Below are 19,755 nucleotides of genomic sequence, written 5' to 3' on the forward strand. Positions count from 1 at the left end.
ACCTTCATTACTCATCAGCACTACACAGCTCTCATTCCTCCATCACACCCTGTCTTTTTACTTCTCTCATTTTCCACTATTGCCCGCTCCCCATCTCTCCACTCCTTCTGTCTAACCTCCCGACTGCACATAGCTGCCCTATCCTCTTTCCACCTTGTCCCTCCGTGCTGCCCAACAGCAAGTCACTGCCCGCCACGACTACCCTACTATCCCTCCCTCTCCCTGCCCAGCCTCCTCCTTACCCCCACCCAGTTGCCACACCCATCATGCACCGGCACTGCTTCTCGCAGTATGGTCTCAGTTGTCTGAGATTCAGTCGTGTATGTGAGTTACATTTGCGGAAGTGTGTATGTTTGTGTTTACCATCTAATTCTGATGAAGGCCTTACTGACCGAAAGCCATATTTGTTGTGCCTATCTGCAACTGAGCATCTCCACTATATGGTGAGTAGCAACTTTCCTTTTCACAATACTGTCTCTTTAACATGCTTGTCAATAGCATAAAACAACAATTGGCTGTATACATTGTATTTATCTACCTTGGTGCTGGAGATCTTCCGTGATACCAGAGTTATTTCATTCCTTCTTGCTCCATGGAGATTACAAATACTCTCCAGCAGGTAGACCCTGTACCTGACGAGTAATACGTTCCAACAGTGTGTGGCCAGATGCTTACAAAGTAATTGTCATCTCACACTTCTTTACTGTGAACTCTACATTTGATGTAAATGATACATCTCCTTCCATGAATGGGATGGACCACTACAAGTGCATTCAGTTTACAAGTGAAGTACCCACTGACATTTTTAAAAATAAAATTTTGGATAGAATTTACAATTTTAAAAATATGTTGTAACTGTAAAAATAATCAATATGTATATACTTGAAATATCTCTTGTATGAGATATTATTGAAACTTTTGATGTCTCTGAATTATAAAACTAGCTTAAGTTTCACGTTACTTTCAGTCATAGCCCACTTTTCTTGTTGCTCATCTGTCACGGGCACTTTATTTGTTTTTCCACTCATCTCTCACTTCCCTTCATAAGTAGTCTTCTTTGACACTGATCACTTTTATTTTCTTTTGTTACTGGGGCATTTCATACATTTGGATTGTTCTTCATATATATTTTTACTAGGTGAGATCATCTTTTGATATGCGTACTGAGGTAAGTAAATGAGGTTTACTGTCATTCTCAAACCATGCTTTTCTCTTTTCTCCATGTCTTACCTCTCTCCCCCTCCCCCCTTTCTGTCATCCCCCCTCCTACCCATCCTTCCTCACCATTCTATCTGAATCTTGTATGATGGAGTCTAGCTGTATTATGTCATGTAACATCTTCATTTCATCATTTTCTCCCAAAAAATTGCTTTCTTTTGTTTGTGTTTTCCAAGTTATGATAACTTTATCATTACATTTAAATCTATGAATATATTAAAACTTTTTTAACTGATTTAACAAGAATGAGGTCTCCAATGCAAAACACAAAGGTTTCATGAAAAACTGCGTTAGTTCTCCCTCACACAAGAAAAGAATCAGTTTTCAATTAAGAAATTTATCTTTCTGTTTTATCTAATAAATTTGTTTTGTTCTGTCCTTGAAATAAGGATGTAATTGACAGGTTGAAGCAGCTACTAATATCTCTGGACAATAAAAGTAACCACCATTGTTTGAGATACTTGATGGCAAAGACACTGCCAGAGTATCAGGTAAGTTATTTTTATAAAATATCTAAGAATACTTACTGTTAAATAGTCTCTATTACGTAATGCAATAATGTTGTTGATTGAATGGTATCAGAAACATTGTTTTGGTTAAATGTAGATACAGGAGAGACAAATTGGAACACAAGTTATGTATCCAGTCAGAAGCAATTTGTAAAGCATATTGAATTTTATATGTGGTCACATTAGCTTTCAGTTTTTTTCAGTTCTTACTCCATATCTGAAATTTTAGTGGACAGGAATTCAAGGCCTATGTTAATGTGAAACAGCATGTATATCCATTATATCTCTCCATTAGATTTTGTGGAATAGTCTCTAAAATTTAATTTTGATAGATGCTTTTCTTTTCTCTGTTTTCAAAAGTCTACTATCACCACCTACACAAGGGATGCTACTTCAGAGTCATTTTATCAGAACAAAATTTTATACCTTTTTATATTCCATGTAGCTTGTTACCTCCTCTTCAACCCTCTAAATTTTAAACATTTTTATTGGCTATGATACAGCAACTGTACGCTATTTAAATACAGGATATATATACAGCCACATCAGTTCCAAAAAAAATTTTTGTCCATTGACCATGGTTTCAATTGCACTAGGGCAATCTTCATCAGAATAAAAAAATTACATGGAATTGCACCATGATTGAAAACATCTGAGCAAAAGTGCTCTCGTGAAACAGAAATGTCACATGAATAAAAAGTAATATTGAAATATATCATGATTGTCAACTAGATAAAATACTCCATGGAATACAATTACAGCTGCAAGGTCACTTAGGGCCAAGAGCAGCATAAGATAGCCGCTACCATCAGACTAGTCTAATCCTCTAAATTTATCTTCGGTATATACACCGAATCATTGTGCTCTTTCTTTAAGTCTGTCAATACATATGAGCAACCTGTCCCGGCATCAAAAGAGTAGTAGCAATCATCTACAGTCAAATATCTTATCTGATATTATGGTAATAAATTATGTCTCTAGCCTTTTTCATGAATCAGTCTACCTATTACTGAAAACTGTATCAAAATCCAAACAGTAGTTCCAGATGTTAGCGTTCACTCAGTGAAGGACTTCAGTTTATAGTATGCGTATAGATTGTATAGATTCCAGTCAAGCTTCATTGCTCTCTGGAGTTACGATGGCTGTTTACTTTATTGCTTTTCCCACCAGATACTCTTTATAGCTGACCAAGCTTCCATTCCCTTTGAGATGTCACTCCAAATGCCTGTTAAATATGGAATAGATACAATAATTTTGTGAATAGGAAAGTTACCACTCATCATATAGCAGAGACACTGAGTCGCAGATAGGCGTAACAAAAAGACTGCCACACACACACACACACACACACACACACACACACATGACTGCAGTCTCTGGCAACTGATTGAGTGTGGCTTCAGTTGCCAGAGGCTGCAGTCAGGTGTGTGAGAAGAGTTGCATTTGTGTGTGTGTGTGTGTGTGTGTGTGTGTGTGTGTGTGTCGTCTATGTTTTATGAAGGCCTTGTTGGCCAAAAGGTTATTTGTGACAGTCTTTTTGTTGTGACTATCTGCGGCTCTTCATGGTGAGTGGCAACTTTCCTTCTCATAATATTGTTACATTCCATCCTGGATTTTCCCTTGTTTGGACAGATACAGTACATATATTACACTCTCTCCTTCTCAGTGAAAACTGTATCAAACTCCCAACATTAGTTTCTATGATTAGCCTTCACATACAGAGAGAAAAATGTGGCAGGGGCTTTAATTTAGTAATGTGTATAGATATAGTTGAAACTGAGTCAAAAGCTATCTAAAACTGTATGAATTATAGCCTATTTGGATGCTGATAAATTTAGTGACTATCTTGTTATTACTGAGAGGAGGCTGACATTTATGTAGTTTTTTGATGTCTTGCCTGTCTACTTTCTTGCCAAATATAAAATTGCCCCAGTTTTGGAAAATTGATCCTCCACAGACATTCCATAAACACTTTTTAAATTTCTTTTGTATTGATTTCCCTTGCATTTAACCATTTATACTGAAACACTATCATCTCCAGGCACCTTTCTATCCTCATACCTTGCCTTGATTTATACATCTCATCTGGAATTACATCTGTGATGTCTTTATTTTCATTATTAACTCCTTTGTTTCTTAATTTTTGTACTACATTAACTTTTACAGTAGTCTTGGAATGCTTGTAGAATTATCCCTTTGTTACTTGTTACTCTGTTGCCTGGGATTTTAACTTAATAATATATGGCGTCTACCCAACACAAATTTCTGGTATGTTTTCTTTATGCTCATATTGTTTTCAGTTATTTCTCATAACATATTTTCATTGGTTCTTCTAGAACGATCTCAAAAAATTCTGAATGATTTTGTTTAATTCGACATATTCTGTCACATTCCTATTCCTGTTTACTCGAAACTGTTGCATTAACAGCTGCCCCTGACTTTGTATATGGAACTTCATTTTCTGTTTGCATTAATATCTTTGTGAAATATTACCTCTTATGTCTAATACTTTTTACCCTTCATTTCCTAAGATGTCAAGTTTGTTGCTTAATTTGTACCTTTCTGCTGCTAACTAAATTGTGGTAATCTACATTTCAGACTTATTGTTTCTATTTTTACTCTGCATCTTAAGAATCTATGTTCACTCAAATTTCATAAGTGGTTTTGGACCATCACATCCTGCAATTTCTTAATTGTTTGATAAAATATAATCAGTTTATTTTTTAGTTCAATTTTCTCATTGTTATGTCCATTTTCTATTTATTTTATTCTGGAAGAATGAGTTAAGCATAAACATCTTGTTCTTATAAATTTCTACTAGGTGAAATCTTCATTATTTTTTGTATCATACACAATGTTCCCTACAGAAGGACCAATCTATTGTTTTTATCGTACTATTGCATTTAAATTCCCATCATCAGTGTGAGAAGTGAGTTGCTGTGGGAAGGGAGTTGCTGTTACTTAGTAGCTTGTGAAACATTTTGTATAGGTCTTCTACACTCTAATCAGGAAGCAAGTGATTTGGTGCTTAGACTTGAGTGATATCCATAGAGTATCCTTAGTTTATTTTGAAAATAGTCTTGCTATTCTGGCTGACTTTTCTTCATTCCTTAAATATCTGTAATCTTATTTTTAATTTTCGTGTTTATTACGATGCTAAGGCCTGAAACTCACCCCTCCCTCTTTCACGTGCAGTTTATTGCCACAAATAATAAGGATTATAAGTTGTTGGATTTTAAGTTCCATACTTTTATTTGTTTAGCCGATATTTATACTATGAAGTGCAGATGCAGAATTACTTGGTCATGTCCTGAAGCCATTTCCTTTGTTCCCATAGTCCATAACTCCAAATATTCTTTCATCCAGGCCACAATCCCCTGCAACTTGCTTGTATCACTATCGCTACTGGCAACTTGAATCTCAGAACATAGAATCAACACACTGTTTAGATGATGACTACTAGCCACCGGAGCACTTTGGTCTCCAGTAAATACAGTGAAACCCTGCTTTTACACTTTTCAAGGGACTTCGAAAAGTGGTGTAAAATGCAGAAAAATGTAAAATGTGAGAAATAATGTTTTGAGCTGTAAAAGATATGTATAGGTTACCCTGTCACATTTTCGCACTTAGTATATGATATATGTACATAACACAGTTTGAAAGACTTGTTAGGGACTTGTTTATTGTCTAATAAAGGTTTATTATCTAATAAAAACCGCTGATGTAACTGGAACTGAAAACTGTCTGGGAAATAGGAATGTTTGACTCAATTTCATACGTGATAATCAATGTTTTTGAAAGCCTGCAGCTGTCATTCATTATTTAAATAATGAAATACTGCACTAGTAACGTATTTTTTCATGCTTAGCATGACACGTTTTGAGAATTTTTTCTCATTGTCAAGTGCAAATATGTATGTAAGTGTGGTGTTCAAATGTGTGTTTTCTGTGCCTCTTGCACTGTAGTCGTCTTTTTGAGGTTATCAGGTACTGTGCCTTCTCAGTTATGTAGAAAACCAAACAACACAAAAATCATTCACATTGCTTGTTTGTGTAACATCACAAAAAATACATAAGTAAATACTGCACTTGACAATGAGAATAAATTCTCAAAATTGGTTTGCTCAGCATAAAAAAAAAATGTAACCAGGACTAAACTAAAAGCATTTGAGCAATGCAAAGTGTATGACTGTGTCAACTAGCACTCCAAGTGACCAAAAATGCAAAGTGTATGACTGTGTCAACTAGCACTCCAAGTGACCAAATGCTGAAACGCGCTGAATATCGTTTGACAAAGGTGTCACGATGATCGCAACAAATCACGAAACTGCTCGTGCACAGTAGAGATGGTTTGTAAATGGTTGTGATTGATCATGATATCTTCATTCGAATGAACCTAGTTACACCTCTCAGCCACCACACCAAGTAAAGCTTGACAGTGGCGGGAGATATGGCACAGATTATTCCAATTTTTATACGTTTATGAGTTCAAATCTGCTGAGTAGAGTGCCCTGGTGTCAAGAAACTTAACCATGTAATATTTGTAAACATTACTGGGTGGCCAACATCATGTTCTCCATGAACATTTTTTCATAATGCATAAAAGTCCGGCACACAGCTTTTATCTGCCAGGAAGTTTCATGTCAGTGCACACTCTGCTGGGGAGTGAAAATTTCATTCTGGAAACAGTGGAAGTAGCTACAAAACACTCATTAAACCAATATTTGAGTACTGCTTGTCAGTTTGGGATCCATACCAGATAGGACAGATAGAGTAAATAGAGAAGATCCAAAGAAGAGCAGCCCTCTTCCAATGCATCCATCCATCTTTGCCCGCTCCTCTCCTTTTTTGTTCCTTTTTTTCCCACCTCCCTGCCCCTCAACCTCCTGACGCCATGCCTGTTGGCAGTCTAGTCCCTGCACACGCCACCAGACAGCATTTGTCTCTCTCCCCCTGCCATACACTACTACCCTTCCCTCCCCCTCACCTATCCCCTCCAGATTGCTGCTTGCATCCCACTTTATGTTGCATTCCGGTCCAAGATGGTGGAGTGGCGGTTGTATGTGCGTGAGGTGTGCCTGCTTTTGTGTGTGTGTGTGTGTGTGTGTGTGTGTGCGTGCGTGCGCGTGTGAGAGAGAGAGATTGTCTGTTGTGTTTGTGTCTCTCTTTACTGAAGGAGGCTATGGCCGAAAGCAATATGGAAGTGTGTTTCAGTCGTGCCTGTCTGCAACTTAATGTGTCGTCTTTATGGTAAGAAGCAATCTGCCTTTTCCTACATTGTTGAAAATGTACCTTCCTAGAAGGGTCTATCAATATATAGGGTGTTTCAGAAGTGATGGTCAATAATTCACACATGGAAAGTACAGGCCAAAAGTAGCTAAAAAGCTCCAATAAAAATGGGCCCACAAATCAACTGTTGCCAAGGTATCACAGTAATTTGATATGGGAACCAACTGGAAATATACCTGGGTACTGCAGTATGTAGTTGGTGTCTTAAGGTTTGGAATCGACATTGACTATCTGTTTGTTTATGCTTGCACAACTACTCCCCCCCCCCCCCCTCCCCCTCCGCCTTGCATTGTGCCATATCGGCTTCACAATCAGTTATGAACGTGGAGGTAACATGGACAGTGGTTACTCCAATGAAGAGTACACTGACATGCACTTCATGTATGGCAAAGTGAATGGCAGTGCACTTGAGGCTGCATGGTTGAAGCAGCTTTTCCTCTCCACAGGCAGCCCAACAGGCTTACATATAGCTGGTTGCACCAGTGCCTTAGAGAAAGAGGGCATTTCACCCACAATGTGCAAGAAGGTCATCTCAGATCCATAATAACTGATGTTGAGGAAGGGGTGTTATGCATTGTACATGAATGGCCGAGTACTTCAACAAGGAGGATTGCTACTCAAAAGTGTGTCCTGAGTCATAGCAGCATGTGGCAGATTTTACATCGGCAAGTACTCTATCCAAATCATCTCCAGCGATTGCAAGCCCTCAACAATGCAGGCTTCCCTCCTAGAGAGAATTTCTGCCAGTGGGTGCAACAACAGTGTACCCTGAATCTGCTGTTTGTATGCAGTATTCTGTTCATGGATGAGGCTGGATTTATCTGTGACAGTATTTTTAACTACCATAACTGCCACATTTGGGCTGATGTCATTCGTAATACGACACAAGTATCACATCAGCAGCATTATCTGTTGAACGTCTGGACAGGACTGCTCAGAGATCTCATAATTGGACCACACTTCGTACCACAGAGAGTAACCAGACAGCAGTACATGAGTTTTTGTGGGCTGTACTTCATATGTACATGATGATGCCCCACTGAACCACCACCTGAACATTTGGTTAATGCGTGACAGTGCTCCAGCACATTTTTATTTACTAGTTTGCCGGCTTCTAACTTGAACATATGGTAAATATTGGAGAGATAGAGAAGGGCCTGTGCCATGGCCTCCAGTGTCTCCAGATTTAAATGCCATGGATTTGTGTGTGAGGGGTGATGTCAAAAGCCTGGTCTATGCTACCAAGGTCAACTCTCAATGCTTTCGGATTGAAGCAGCCTTCCAGCATTTACTGAATCCCCCAGGCCTGCCTGAGAGGATTTGCAACTCATTTCAGAGATGAATTCAATGTTGCATTCAGATGCACGGGCAACATTTCAAACACCTACTTTAACATTTAGAGATGCCATGCTTTCCTAGACACTGATGAACTGCAACAGAAAACGTGTTGTATCTCAGCAATGGTTGATTTGTGGACCCTTGTGTGTCGGAGGTTTTTAGCTACTTTTGGCCCGTACTTTCCATGTGTGAATTATTGACCATCACTCCTGAAATACCCTATATTGCTTTGTCCTATTTATAAATCAATAGAAGACTATGGAGGCTTACCAGCAATCCTTCTTCCCACAAACCATTTGTGACTCGAATATGAAAGTGGGAAAGTGACACTGGTTCACAAGATACCCTTTGCCACACACTGTGATAGTATAGGATTAGATATAGACTGGTGGCTCTCAGTGGCAGCTGCAAAATGAAGGCATAGTTACTGTCCAAAACTCTCTCTGCCTGTTTTCTGAAAACACATGTTATAGTGTAGCTGTTAGTGCGAGCCATCTGTTTCCTCCTCTCCCTCTTCCCACAACTTCCTCTCCCTTCATTGCCCCATACATCTTACTCCCTTCCAGTTGTCATGTGCCTTTCTACACCTCTCCCTCATTCCTGTCAGCCTGAGCAACTGCTTATAAACAGTTAGCATTGCTGCAGCTGCACACAAGCACACTTGGGTATCTGTTTTGTTATAGCAGGGAGAGTGTGAACTTAGGACAGAAAAATTTCAATAACAAGAAAACTAGTTAAGTCATTCTTATGTTATTTTTTTCTTCAGTTGATAGATAAATGCTTCCATCTATAATGCTTCCATCTTTATAATTACTCATCACATCTGTGTTCTCCCTTACCTTAAAGCAGACTGGGTTATCTGACAAAATAAGGCATGAACCTTTATTAATGATAAGCTCCCTGTTTAGCAGATGACATGTGTAGGCTATTTTCATGGAACAGACATGACATTGTGGCTGATGAAAAGTATTGAGTACAAATGGATTAATACAGTCTTTGACAACACCAGAGAGGAACTCCCAGATATCCAGCATTGCTCATCAAACATGATGCCCTGAAATTGCGTGACTTGTCCTTTCACTGCTGCAGAAAAGCTTGTGCATGTATTCATTGATCTGCTGTTAGCAATTATACTGTACTACATCATTTCCTTACTTATCTTTTACTAATTCTGTACTGTGTTGACCACTTCTTGATCACAGCAAAAGCTTTCTAATGGTGGAGACTTTTGATTGATGATTGACAGCTAATTTGCATAGCAGGAACTTCATTTGCTTACAGTCAAGTCAGTTATGAAATACCTGTAAAGGTACATGGATGCTAAGCAAAATTATTGTCACTAACTCTGAAATATTTGTTTCCTCTATGTATGCTCGAATACCATGTAAACTGTGTGTTAGGAAATATTTCAGTGGAATATCAGTAACCATCCATTAAAATATTTTCAGTGGATTCCTACTAAATAATCCCATTTTGTATCAGATGATATGAATACATTTGTGCTGTTCTGTGTGTTGCGCTGGGACTTTATTTGAGAAAAAAAGAGTATCCTGTCACTTTTGGAACTACCATATTTGTAACAGAAAGATAATTATCTTACTCTTTTCGTGATTGGTGACAATTTCTTTATTTTAAGTTTGTATCGTAAAATTATTTCAGCGACAGGACAGAATATTTGATCCTGAAATGTCTTCAATAGAGCCATCTCACACGGTGCTTAAAGATGATGAGCTAATTCACATATGTGTTCAAAATTTGTTGCACCATTCAGCAATTGAAGATAATGCAAAAGGTAATGTCATTTTTTCCTTTTCTTTAAATTGAACATGGTTAATGTTGTGGGAATGACTGAGGAAGGACTGATAATTAATGTAGGTTCATGTAAAGTGAAATGATAATTATGTACCAGGAACTCTGTGGAGATAAATTTATTTGTTATTATACTGTTTGTGTGAATTGTGTTCATAACTGAATGAAAGAATCCTTTTGGAGCACCAGGCAGGGATACTTTTTCAATGTACAAAAAAAGAGAATAAAATAAAATCTCTATATTGGCTAGTGAAAAATTTGAAAACTAAAAAAACATTGTGTGTTTTGTTCATTGTGCCTGTCTGCCGGCGCTTTCCCGCTTGGTAAGTCTTGGAATCTTTGTTTTTAATATAAAAAACATTGTTAGAAAGATGCACATTACTCAGAAATAGTCGACGACTCAAAAGTACTGAACATAAACACGTAGATCAATAAATGTGTTTCTGACTTATACGGGAAACTAAGTCAATTAATATGCTGTACGCTTTCAAATGCCTTTTCTTGCTGCAGTTGTGGTAATGAAAAATAATAATGCCATTGGAAAGATTTTGATTATGGGAATTAAGTGTAATGAGAATGCAAAAAAAGTGTGAAGTCTCAATTACACACACAATAAGACAACAAATTAAAAAGAGAAGATAAAGTTCTACAAAAGGTGTAAATAAAAGATTAGACTAAGAATAACAAGGAGCACATATCTTCTAATGGCCACTTGATGTAAAGCTGAGGTATGAGACTGGAGAACATATTATGAGATATTAGAATTCAAAAGTACTCAGATTGCAGAAAGAAAAAAGTGTAAGTAAAGAAACAAAATACAAAGCAGTGTACATCATAAATTTATAGTTACAGACAGTTACCACTTGTAATTTCATGGTTGTATGGACTAGGTTGTTTGAAAGTTGTTACCTATTTTCTTGGTATTTCTTTTTGTACGAGTTACAGTACTCTTGAGTGTTTTATAACATTGTACTATGAAGGAAAAAATAATTTACTTTTCCAAATTGTTATTGTTAACCCACATTCACATTACACTGAATGAAACTATTCATTATAAAAATGAGAATATTACTACCAAACTCGGAGATAAACCCATTTGGCTGTTCTCATGATAGTAGCAATACTCCTCATGTGAGGTGCTCTTGACTGTGTCCAAAGCGAGACATCTTGGCATTAGCTAAAGTATTACAGAGGGCAGCTTTTGCTCTGTAAAAAGGTAAACTTTAATTACTGTATGTACCATATTACACAGTGCGATCATGGAAACAGCCAACATTGATTTGCACCTGCATTCAACGAATTGACTGAAATTATTAATGAAAAACAAAGATTCCAAGACTTACCAAGCGGGAAAGCGCCGGCAGACAGGCACAATGAACAAAACACACAAACACACACACAGAATTACTAGCTTTCGCAACCGATGGTTGCTTCTTCAGGAAGGAGAGGGAAAGACGAAAGGATGTGGGTTTTAAGGGAGAGGGTAAGGAGTCATTCCAATCCCGGGAGCGGAAAGACTTCCATTAGGGGGAAAAAAAAGGACAGGTGTACACTCGCGCGTGCACACACACACACACACACACACACACACACACACACACACACACACACACACACACACACACACACACATCCATCCGCACATACACAGACACAAGCAGACATATTTAAAGGCAAAGAGTCTTTGCCTTTAAATATGTCTGCTTGTGTCTGTGTATGTGCGGATGGATATGTGTGTGTGTGTGTGTGTGTGTGTGTGTGTGTGTGTGTGTGTATGCGAGTGTACACCTGTCCTTTTTTTTCCCCCCTAATGGAAGTCTTTCCACTCCCGGGATTGGAATGACTCCTTACCCTCTCCCTTAAAACCCAAATCCTTTCATCTTTCCCTCTCCTTCCTGAAGAAGCAACCATCGGTTGCGAAAGCTAGTAATTCTGTGTGTGTGTTTTGTTCATTGTGCTTGTCTGCTGGCGCTTTCCCGCTTGGTAAGTCTTGGAATCTTTGTTTTTAATATATTTTTCCCATGTGGAAGTTTCTTTCTATTTTATTTACATCGAAATTATTAATGAGTTTATTTTGCAAATAGAGCATTCTCAAACTCTGTGTCAACCAGGAAAGAACCTGAACTAATTGCAGCACATCTTTCAAGTAGATCCCAGGGATGTTACTGTAATGAAATTGTAAGGTACACTATAGCCATAGCATTGAAGAAAGACCCTCTACTTTTAGTGTGTCTTACAGTGATACCAGCGTGTGGAGCAGAGAAAATTAAAGGTTCTTGTGCCTTTACCTCCAAGCTGTCCAATAACACTTTTTAGAATATATAAATTACAATGTGAACCAAAATTCACGCTCTCAGACACTGGAGCATACTAACAGTATAAAAACATATCCAACACAATTTTGTCGTGTGCATATTTTACTAGAAGATGCAGGAATGCAGTATGTCAGCACCATTATCACATATGCAGCAAGATTCAGTGCTTTGTAATTCTGCTCCTCAGACAGTGCAGTAGGTAAAGTCTTGCATTAGAATACTCAAGAGTTCAAGAGTTCTATTTTGGATCTAGGTGTCTTGTTATTTATTTTTCTAATTTTGGTCTGCCCAATAATCGGCTGCATACACTGTTTTGAAAAACAATGCATATCCTGCAACTACACTTTCCTTAAAGTTGAATAATTTTTGGTTAAACATCTCAGAACATTCATGAAGAGTAATAGTCAGATAGAAATGAATTACTTGTTGTGAAACAAAAGTAACTCAAAAGTTGTCCATGTTGAGATGTTAAATGTATGTGTTACACTCGTCAAAAGTGGCCAATTGTAATCTTTTAAATACACTATCAGTAACAGCATGTCTTTCACAAAATATACATAGTCTTTCATGAAATATACATAGCCATTAGAATATATTAAAAACAAAGATTCCAAGACTTACCAAGCAGGAAAGCGCCGGCAGACAGGTACAATGAACAAAACACACACACAGAATTACTAGCTTTCGCAACCGATGGTTGCTTGTTCAGGAAGGAGAGGGAAAGACGAAAGGATGTGGGTTTTAAGGGAGAGGGTAAGGAGTCATTCCAATCCCGGGAGCGGAAAGACTTCCCTTAGGGGGAAAAAAGGACAGGTGTACACTTGCGCACACACACACACACACATATCCATCCGCACATACACAGACACAAGCAGTCTGTGTATGTGCGGATGGATATTTGTGTGTGTGCGAGTGTACACCTGTCCTTTTTTCCCCCTAAGGGAAGTCTTTCCGCTCCCGGGATGGGAATGACTCCTTACCCTCTCCCTTAAAACCCACATCCTTTCGTCTTTCCGTCTCCTTCCCTCTTTCCTGAAGAAGCAACCATCGGTTGCGAAAGCTAGTAATTCTGTGTGTGTGTTTGTGTGTTTTGTTCATTGTGCCTGTCTGCCGGCGCTTTCCCGCTTGGTAAGTCTTGGAATCTTTGTTTTTAATATGTTTTTCCCATTTGGAAGTTTCTTTCTGTTTATTTAGCCATTAGAATAGTCGCTCATACAGACCTCCCTATATCTCTGAACATTTAACAGCTCACTGGATCATGCTTCTCTGAACTCTTCACAGCTCAGATACTTCCACAGTTACAAGAGCTGCACGGAATTTTACAACCAGTTTTCCCACTTTCATCAGTGGAGTAGAATACACATAACAAAGAGCTTATTAATTGCATCTGAAGCAAGTAACTAGACCTACTGATGATGTAATATCCAAAAGAAACATAATGGACATAAAAATGGTAAGCATGATAATTGAGTCCAATCAGTAGAACCACTGACAGATGGGTGTACTGGAAACTGGATTCAAATGTAATTGAAACAGTAGTGTGAAACAATACACTTAGACTATGTGGCTAAATGATTTACATGGCTACAGAGGAACTGCGTAGGATAAAAGAAGCAGGATGGACCAATGGACCAAAAAGGAGAGGACTGGAGTAAGTGGTGGTGTAGTCTCTCTCATTGTCTCTCCTTCTTTTTTTGTATTATTATTTAAAAAAAAAAAGGGATATAACTGAGGAGAAGAGAAGCTTTCGCCACCATGGAATGGAAAGCACTTAGTGGTGTAGAGCATGGAAGAAACCAGGTAAAATGTTGAAATGTAAAATACACCTTTAAAACTGGAGTATTAAAAACAACTGTACTCCCATTTCTGTGTTTGTATAAAACAATTGCATGTGTTTTTGTATAAGATATGCTGTAATTGCTATGTATGATTAAGAAGCCAAATACTGTATCACACAGTTAAAAATTTAAAAATTAAAAAATGAAAGAAACTACACTGAGAACTGGAATCGAACTTGAGTACTCTAATACAAAACTCTACCCATTGCGCTGACTAGGTAGCACAGTTACACAGTTTTGAGTCAAGATACTTGTCTTACATGAGAATTTGGTGTTGCCAGGTTACCTTCCTTTGGCTTCCTTTTACTACAAAAAAATATGCATGTGACAACATTTTGTAAGAAGCAAACAATGGTAAAAACTGGGATGAAATAATGACAATATTATGAAAAGAATAGATTACTTCTCACGATATAGCAGAGATGTTGAGTGCGTTTGTGTGAGAGTGTATGTGTATATTGTCTAATTTGGATAAGGCCTTTCTAGCTGAAAGCTTGCTAGTTTGACCCTCTTTGTGTTGCACCTATATGCAACTCAGCATCTCCATTGTATGGAGAGTAGCAATCTATCCTTTTTATAATACTGTCAAAATTTTGTTACAGACATTTTTGCACTGTTAGTATGCAAGGAATCACATTGTGGCATCCAAGTGTTCAAATTTTGATTAATCGAGTATATGTCCATACAGTTGCCAATTTTGTTTTCTGTTCTCTCATTAGCCCACCACCACATAATGAGGAAACTGACCCACTTAGTCCATTTTCAATTTCTTTATCAAATATGCTACCAGTTTTTGTATATCATCTATAATGCAATGCATTATTCCTCCTTCTTGAGCTCTGGATGATTTTCACCAAATTCCACAAATATTTCATTAAGATGTTAAATTACAGAAAAGATTATTGAAAACTGGGATGTGACAGAATAACATGACTTTCATTTTTAGCAAGCTTTGTGTTTGTGAAATTGTGCCACATTACATTGGGGTTGGAATTCCGAACACTGATCGTGTTAGTCAGCTCACATATTAAGCACAAGTGACTGGTAAAGTGCTGTATGTTAGCACCATTCTTATTCTGTGACTATCAGTTGATAATTTCATTTACACGCACACACAAATTGATCCAATTGTGCATGAATCTATGGTATGGACCGAGTCAAAGTTCAGAAATAATAATTACATAAAAAGTAAAACAACCTTATCTCAGATGTTTCAGAGACTCTTAGATTCTGACTGGCACAGAGACCAAGAGGAGAAGAAAAAAATTAGATCCTGTTTCAGAACTTCATTTACTCTAAAATACTGATAGAAAGTAGATGAAAACAGGAGAATGAATACACATGAAGGTGGAAGGGAGAAATGATTCAAGATCTTGTATTAGGAAAGATGTTTCCATTTTATATTTGCTTCCTGTGTTCTCTGTAAACGATGACTTACCCCCTGCAGTTCCGTAGAAATATTGTCAATGAGAAATTCCTTATTTCATGAGCTGATGCACATTATTCTGAAAAAAGAATATTTTTTCACCAGAATAACAGTTACTCAAAAGTTTTGGAATCAAAATTAGGAGTGTAATAAATGAGTGTAATATGAACTTAAAGGAAAAATGATGTTCTACTGTGTGAAAGTGCACACACATTTACAAACAACCGAGTACTGACAGGCTCACACAAATGCCTATATTGTGTGAGCCTGTCAGTACACTGCAAAGAAAAGTGAGTTGCTAAGCCCAGAAAATATAATTCTCTCTGGGCTTAGTAACTCACTTTTCTTTGCAGTGTAACATGAGGGCAAGGTAGAATGTTCTTGATCTGACTCAGAGTTGGTGTTGACATCAATGAAATTTTGTTTTTATTGTGTTAGTACATGTTACTCAATAATGTAAGCCCATTGTCAGCTAGATCAATAAACTAGTTTTGCTTACACAGATTTCTAATGTAGTCATGTGTGCTTCATTCGAAAGGGTGGCCTGGAATACCACGTCACCTTAAGTTATTTATTTTTATGGTTTATTAGCAACAGAAATTCAAGGTGCTGTTGAAGCTGATCCGTGTGAAGGATGCCTTGAAAGTGCATGACTTAAAGCAAATGCAAAAATAGAGGTTTGGGCCATTAAAAAAATCCGTCATTTTGTATGACAATTTGTTTCTCTGGATGAGGTACCACCCTACCCCAGATACAAAAGTCATGGGTAGAAGTGGGTGGCCTTGTACCTGAAATAATGAATGAGGGTTCATGTTCCAGAAATGGCTGTCTGTATTCTCTGATACCCAAGAGAGATTCCTTTTGTTTACCTAGAAGAAGTTAAAAAAAAGGACAATACTATGCAACATTTATATGCAAATCAAATGACATATATGTGGAAGAGAGGGTTGCAAATGAAGAAAAAAATGGGCCATCTTTCATGCTGAGAAATTGCCTTCTCTGAAAGGTCCTTTGATAATGGGAAAGCTGGGGGATTTGAAATACTGATTTTGGAATGCCCACCCTACCCACTAAATGTGACGTCTTCTGCCTTTCACCAATCCCCACAGCTAATGAACTTGATATTTGGAAAAGATATTTAGCCATAAATAGGCATTTTGTTGGACACTGCAGAATCATGTGTAAACTGTGACATTTTGTCATTATGGAGAAGTCTGCTGTGATGTGGCTTTTTATTTTAAATATTCATTTCCTGAGAAATTCACATTTTATTTAATTATTTATACATTTTATGGTCTTCATTGGACCACTTTAGTTAATTGTATAAAAAGGACTTTTCTATGTGCATTAATGACTCTGATGATGTTTGTTTCCATTTACTTTACATTTCAGAACTGAGGAAATTCTGGTGATGTGTGTACCCTTGAAGCATCTTTTATGGTTTTACACAACAGTCGTCTTCCTTGAAGGGGACCAAATGCTTATAGGTTTCATAATCATTCTAAGGCACCATTATATTTCCATCACCCATTTCAAACCCAGTATCATAGATTTTGCGATTTCTTATATTCATTCTCTTCCAGTTATCCTGGCCAGATACCATGCTTGTGTTTGTGGAAAAAATTTATGCTATTTTTAGGGGGACAACTGTGTTTCTTTTAAGATATTTTGTTATTGTTATCATTATTATTAGCATTATTCGAAACATAACTATAAAGGAACCAGAACACAGCTATCATCTTTGGAATAACTTCTCTCTGCAGCTTCATCCATGCACACGTCTCCTCCTCGCCCTGTCTTGGTCAGGTCCTTCTTCCCACCTGTGTGCATCCCCTTCTCGCCCTCTCTCTGATCATCTTACCCCCCCCCCCCCCTCCCTCTCTATGTCCATATCCTTCTCCTCCCTCTGTCCATCTCCACCTCCTGCTCCCTCTCTCCCTGTTGCCCACCTCTCTCTTTCCATCCCCTGCTGTTCTCCTCTTTCTGCCTGTCCTATCATGCCCCTCTCACCTTGTACATTCCCTCTGCCCACCTCTCTCTTTCCATCCATTTGTCTATCCATGTCAACTTTCCTCCTGCCATGCCCATCTGTAGGTATAGGCCCTGCACAAGAGTTTGACGAAACAGGCCAATACTACTCCCAAAAGATGTCTGTCATGCTGGACAGCCTACACATTAGGAACTTGGAAACAGGTTTTTGCCCTGAGGTGTATGCTGCCGGACAACACAGGTTGATAAAGCAAACCAATAGTATTGCAACACAACTCTCATGCAGCATAGGCTATATACAGGGCCTGGGAAATTTGGTTTTGCTCCTGACACATAGGCAAAGTGGGTTAATAAGACAGGCTGATAATGCTCCAAAAGGATGGAAAACTATTTCATGGCTCTGACGTTGAGGCTACCCGTAAAGCAGGTCGATAAGGCAAGCTGACGCTATTTCCACACAAGATGCTTGTCTTGCAGGGCAGCCTATATATCAGGGGCTGAAGAAGGAAAAAAAAAGGGGGGGGGGGGGCGGGACACTTTTTTCCTGTATATCTAGTCACATTTGAACCAGGAGGCTATAAAACTCACAGTTCTGATACTCATGAAGTTTGCTGTTTGTTTGCATGGCACTGATAAACCGCAACATTATGATCGCCTGCTTCATAGCGTGTTGGTGCCCCTTTGAAACACAATACAGCAGCAATTCTGCATGGCAGCTTCAACAAACCTGCGGTAGCCTTCTGGAAGTATGTGGCACTAGACATCTACTCAGATCATGCAATTTCAGTAGATTACAAGCCAGTGATTTATGGGTGCAGAACTAGGGTTTGATGGCATCACAGATGTGTTCCATTGGGTGGCCAGGACATCAACAGAAGTTCACTGTAATGCCCATCAAACCCCTGTAGCTTGATTCTGGTCTTGTAACACAGACAGTTATTCTGCTGGAACATCCATCGCCATTGGGGAAAATATCAATCATGAAGGGATTCAGGTTATCCACAATAATTTTAATGTCATAGTGTCTTCTGCTGTGGCAATAAGTGCAACAAGTGCAAACAGCTACCCACGCAACATACGTAACAGCAATGGTACTCCTGTCTGTGCAAGGTAGAAATTCAAACCAGCCAGCTTAATACCATATTAACTGTCACCTGGTTAGCAGCAGCTATTTCCTACTTCCGCCAAAACCAAGTTTGACGCAGTTAGACAAAAGTGTCACTCCGTGAGACAACTATTTAGGCCTGTGCTGTGATGGCAGCCATTAGCTTTAGCGCAGCCAGACCACCCCTGGACAGTGTGCTACTGTGATCAACTCCTCTACTCATCGCTGTCCCCGTGACGTGAGCTGTGCTAATGGGGCACTGCTGAATGGAGAGGACTTGCTGTTCTGTGTTCTGCTACATCTCCCTCATTTGGAAAGTGTCAGACTTAGTGTTATTCTGTTCTCTGCTACATCTCCCTCACTTGGAAAGTGTCAGACTTAGTGCCATTATAACAAACATTATTCATACAGACCCTAGAGGATTCAAAGTGTGATTGTTATTTTTGATCTCAGTTTTTTGATTATTCACTCAGTCCAGAAAGATATTTGTGTTTCTTTTTTCTTTAGAAGCTAGTTATTGTGTTAATACCAAGTCTGTTATGTTATTTCTTTACTTGCAAATAAAACTGTTTAATGGTATACCTGGTAAGCATTTCGTATCATATAACTAAAGTGAGGGGCGTATCACCTTCAATTATTGCCAAATGTTGTATGGAAGTTCAAGTGAATGTCCCTCATAACATTACTGCTCCCACTGGTGTGTATCCATGGTATGATGTATGTTTTGAACAGCCATTCACCTGGATGACGATCTGTCCAGGCATGACTGTTGATCTGGTGCAACAAGTGGGCAATAAATTTCCACTAATCCATGGTAGAATTTCCATGATCCTGTGCCTACTGCAAATGTAATGGAGATATCTGCTGTGGATAAATATCTTCAGTTATTTGCACCAAACTGTGTGCTCCAAAATACTAGC

General features: G+C 38.4%; 1 protein-coding gene across 5 annotated transcripts in view; it reads left to right on the forward strand.

Annotated features, from left to right (window-relative positions):
* LOC126357426 (protein SERAC1) overlaps positions 1–19,755 on the forward strand; it is a 252,691-nt gene that overhangs the window by 110,754 nt on the left and 122,182 nt on the right. For all 5 annotated transcript variants that reach the window (XM_050007456.1, XM_050007458.1, XM_050007457.1 and 2 more), the window contains exons 5-6: positions 1,608–1,709; positions 10,013–10,145. In XM_050007456.1, coding sequence (XP_049863413.1) covers positions 1,608–1,709; positions 10,013–10,145 — 235 coding nt within the window. The remainder of the gene's footprint in view (positions 1–1,607; positions 1,710–10,012; positions 10,146–19,755) is intronic.

The sequence above is a fragment of the Schistocerca gregaria genome, chromosome 1 (genome assembly GCF_023897955.1).
Source record: "Schistocerca gregaria isolate iqSchGreg1 chromosome 1, iqSchGreg1.2, whole genome shotgun sequence".
In the NCBI taxonomy this organism is placed as follows: domain Eukaryota; kingdom Metazoa; phylum Arthropoda; class Insecta; order Orthoptera; family Acrididae; genus Schistocerca; species Schistocerca gregaria.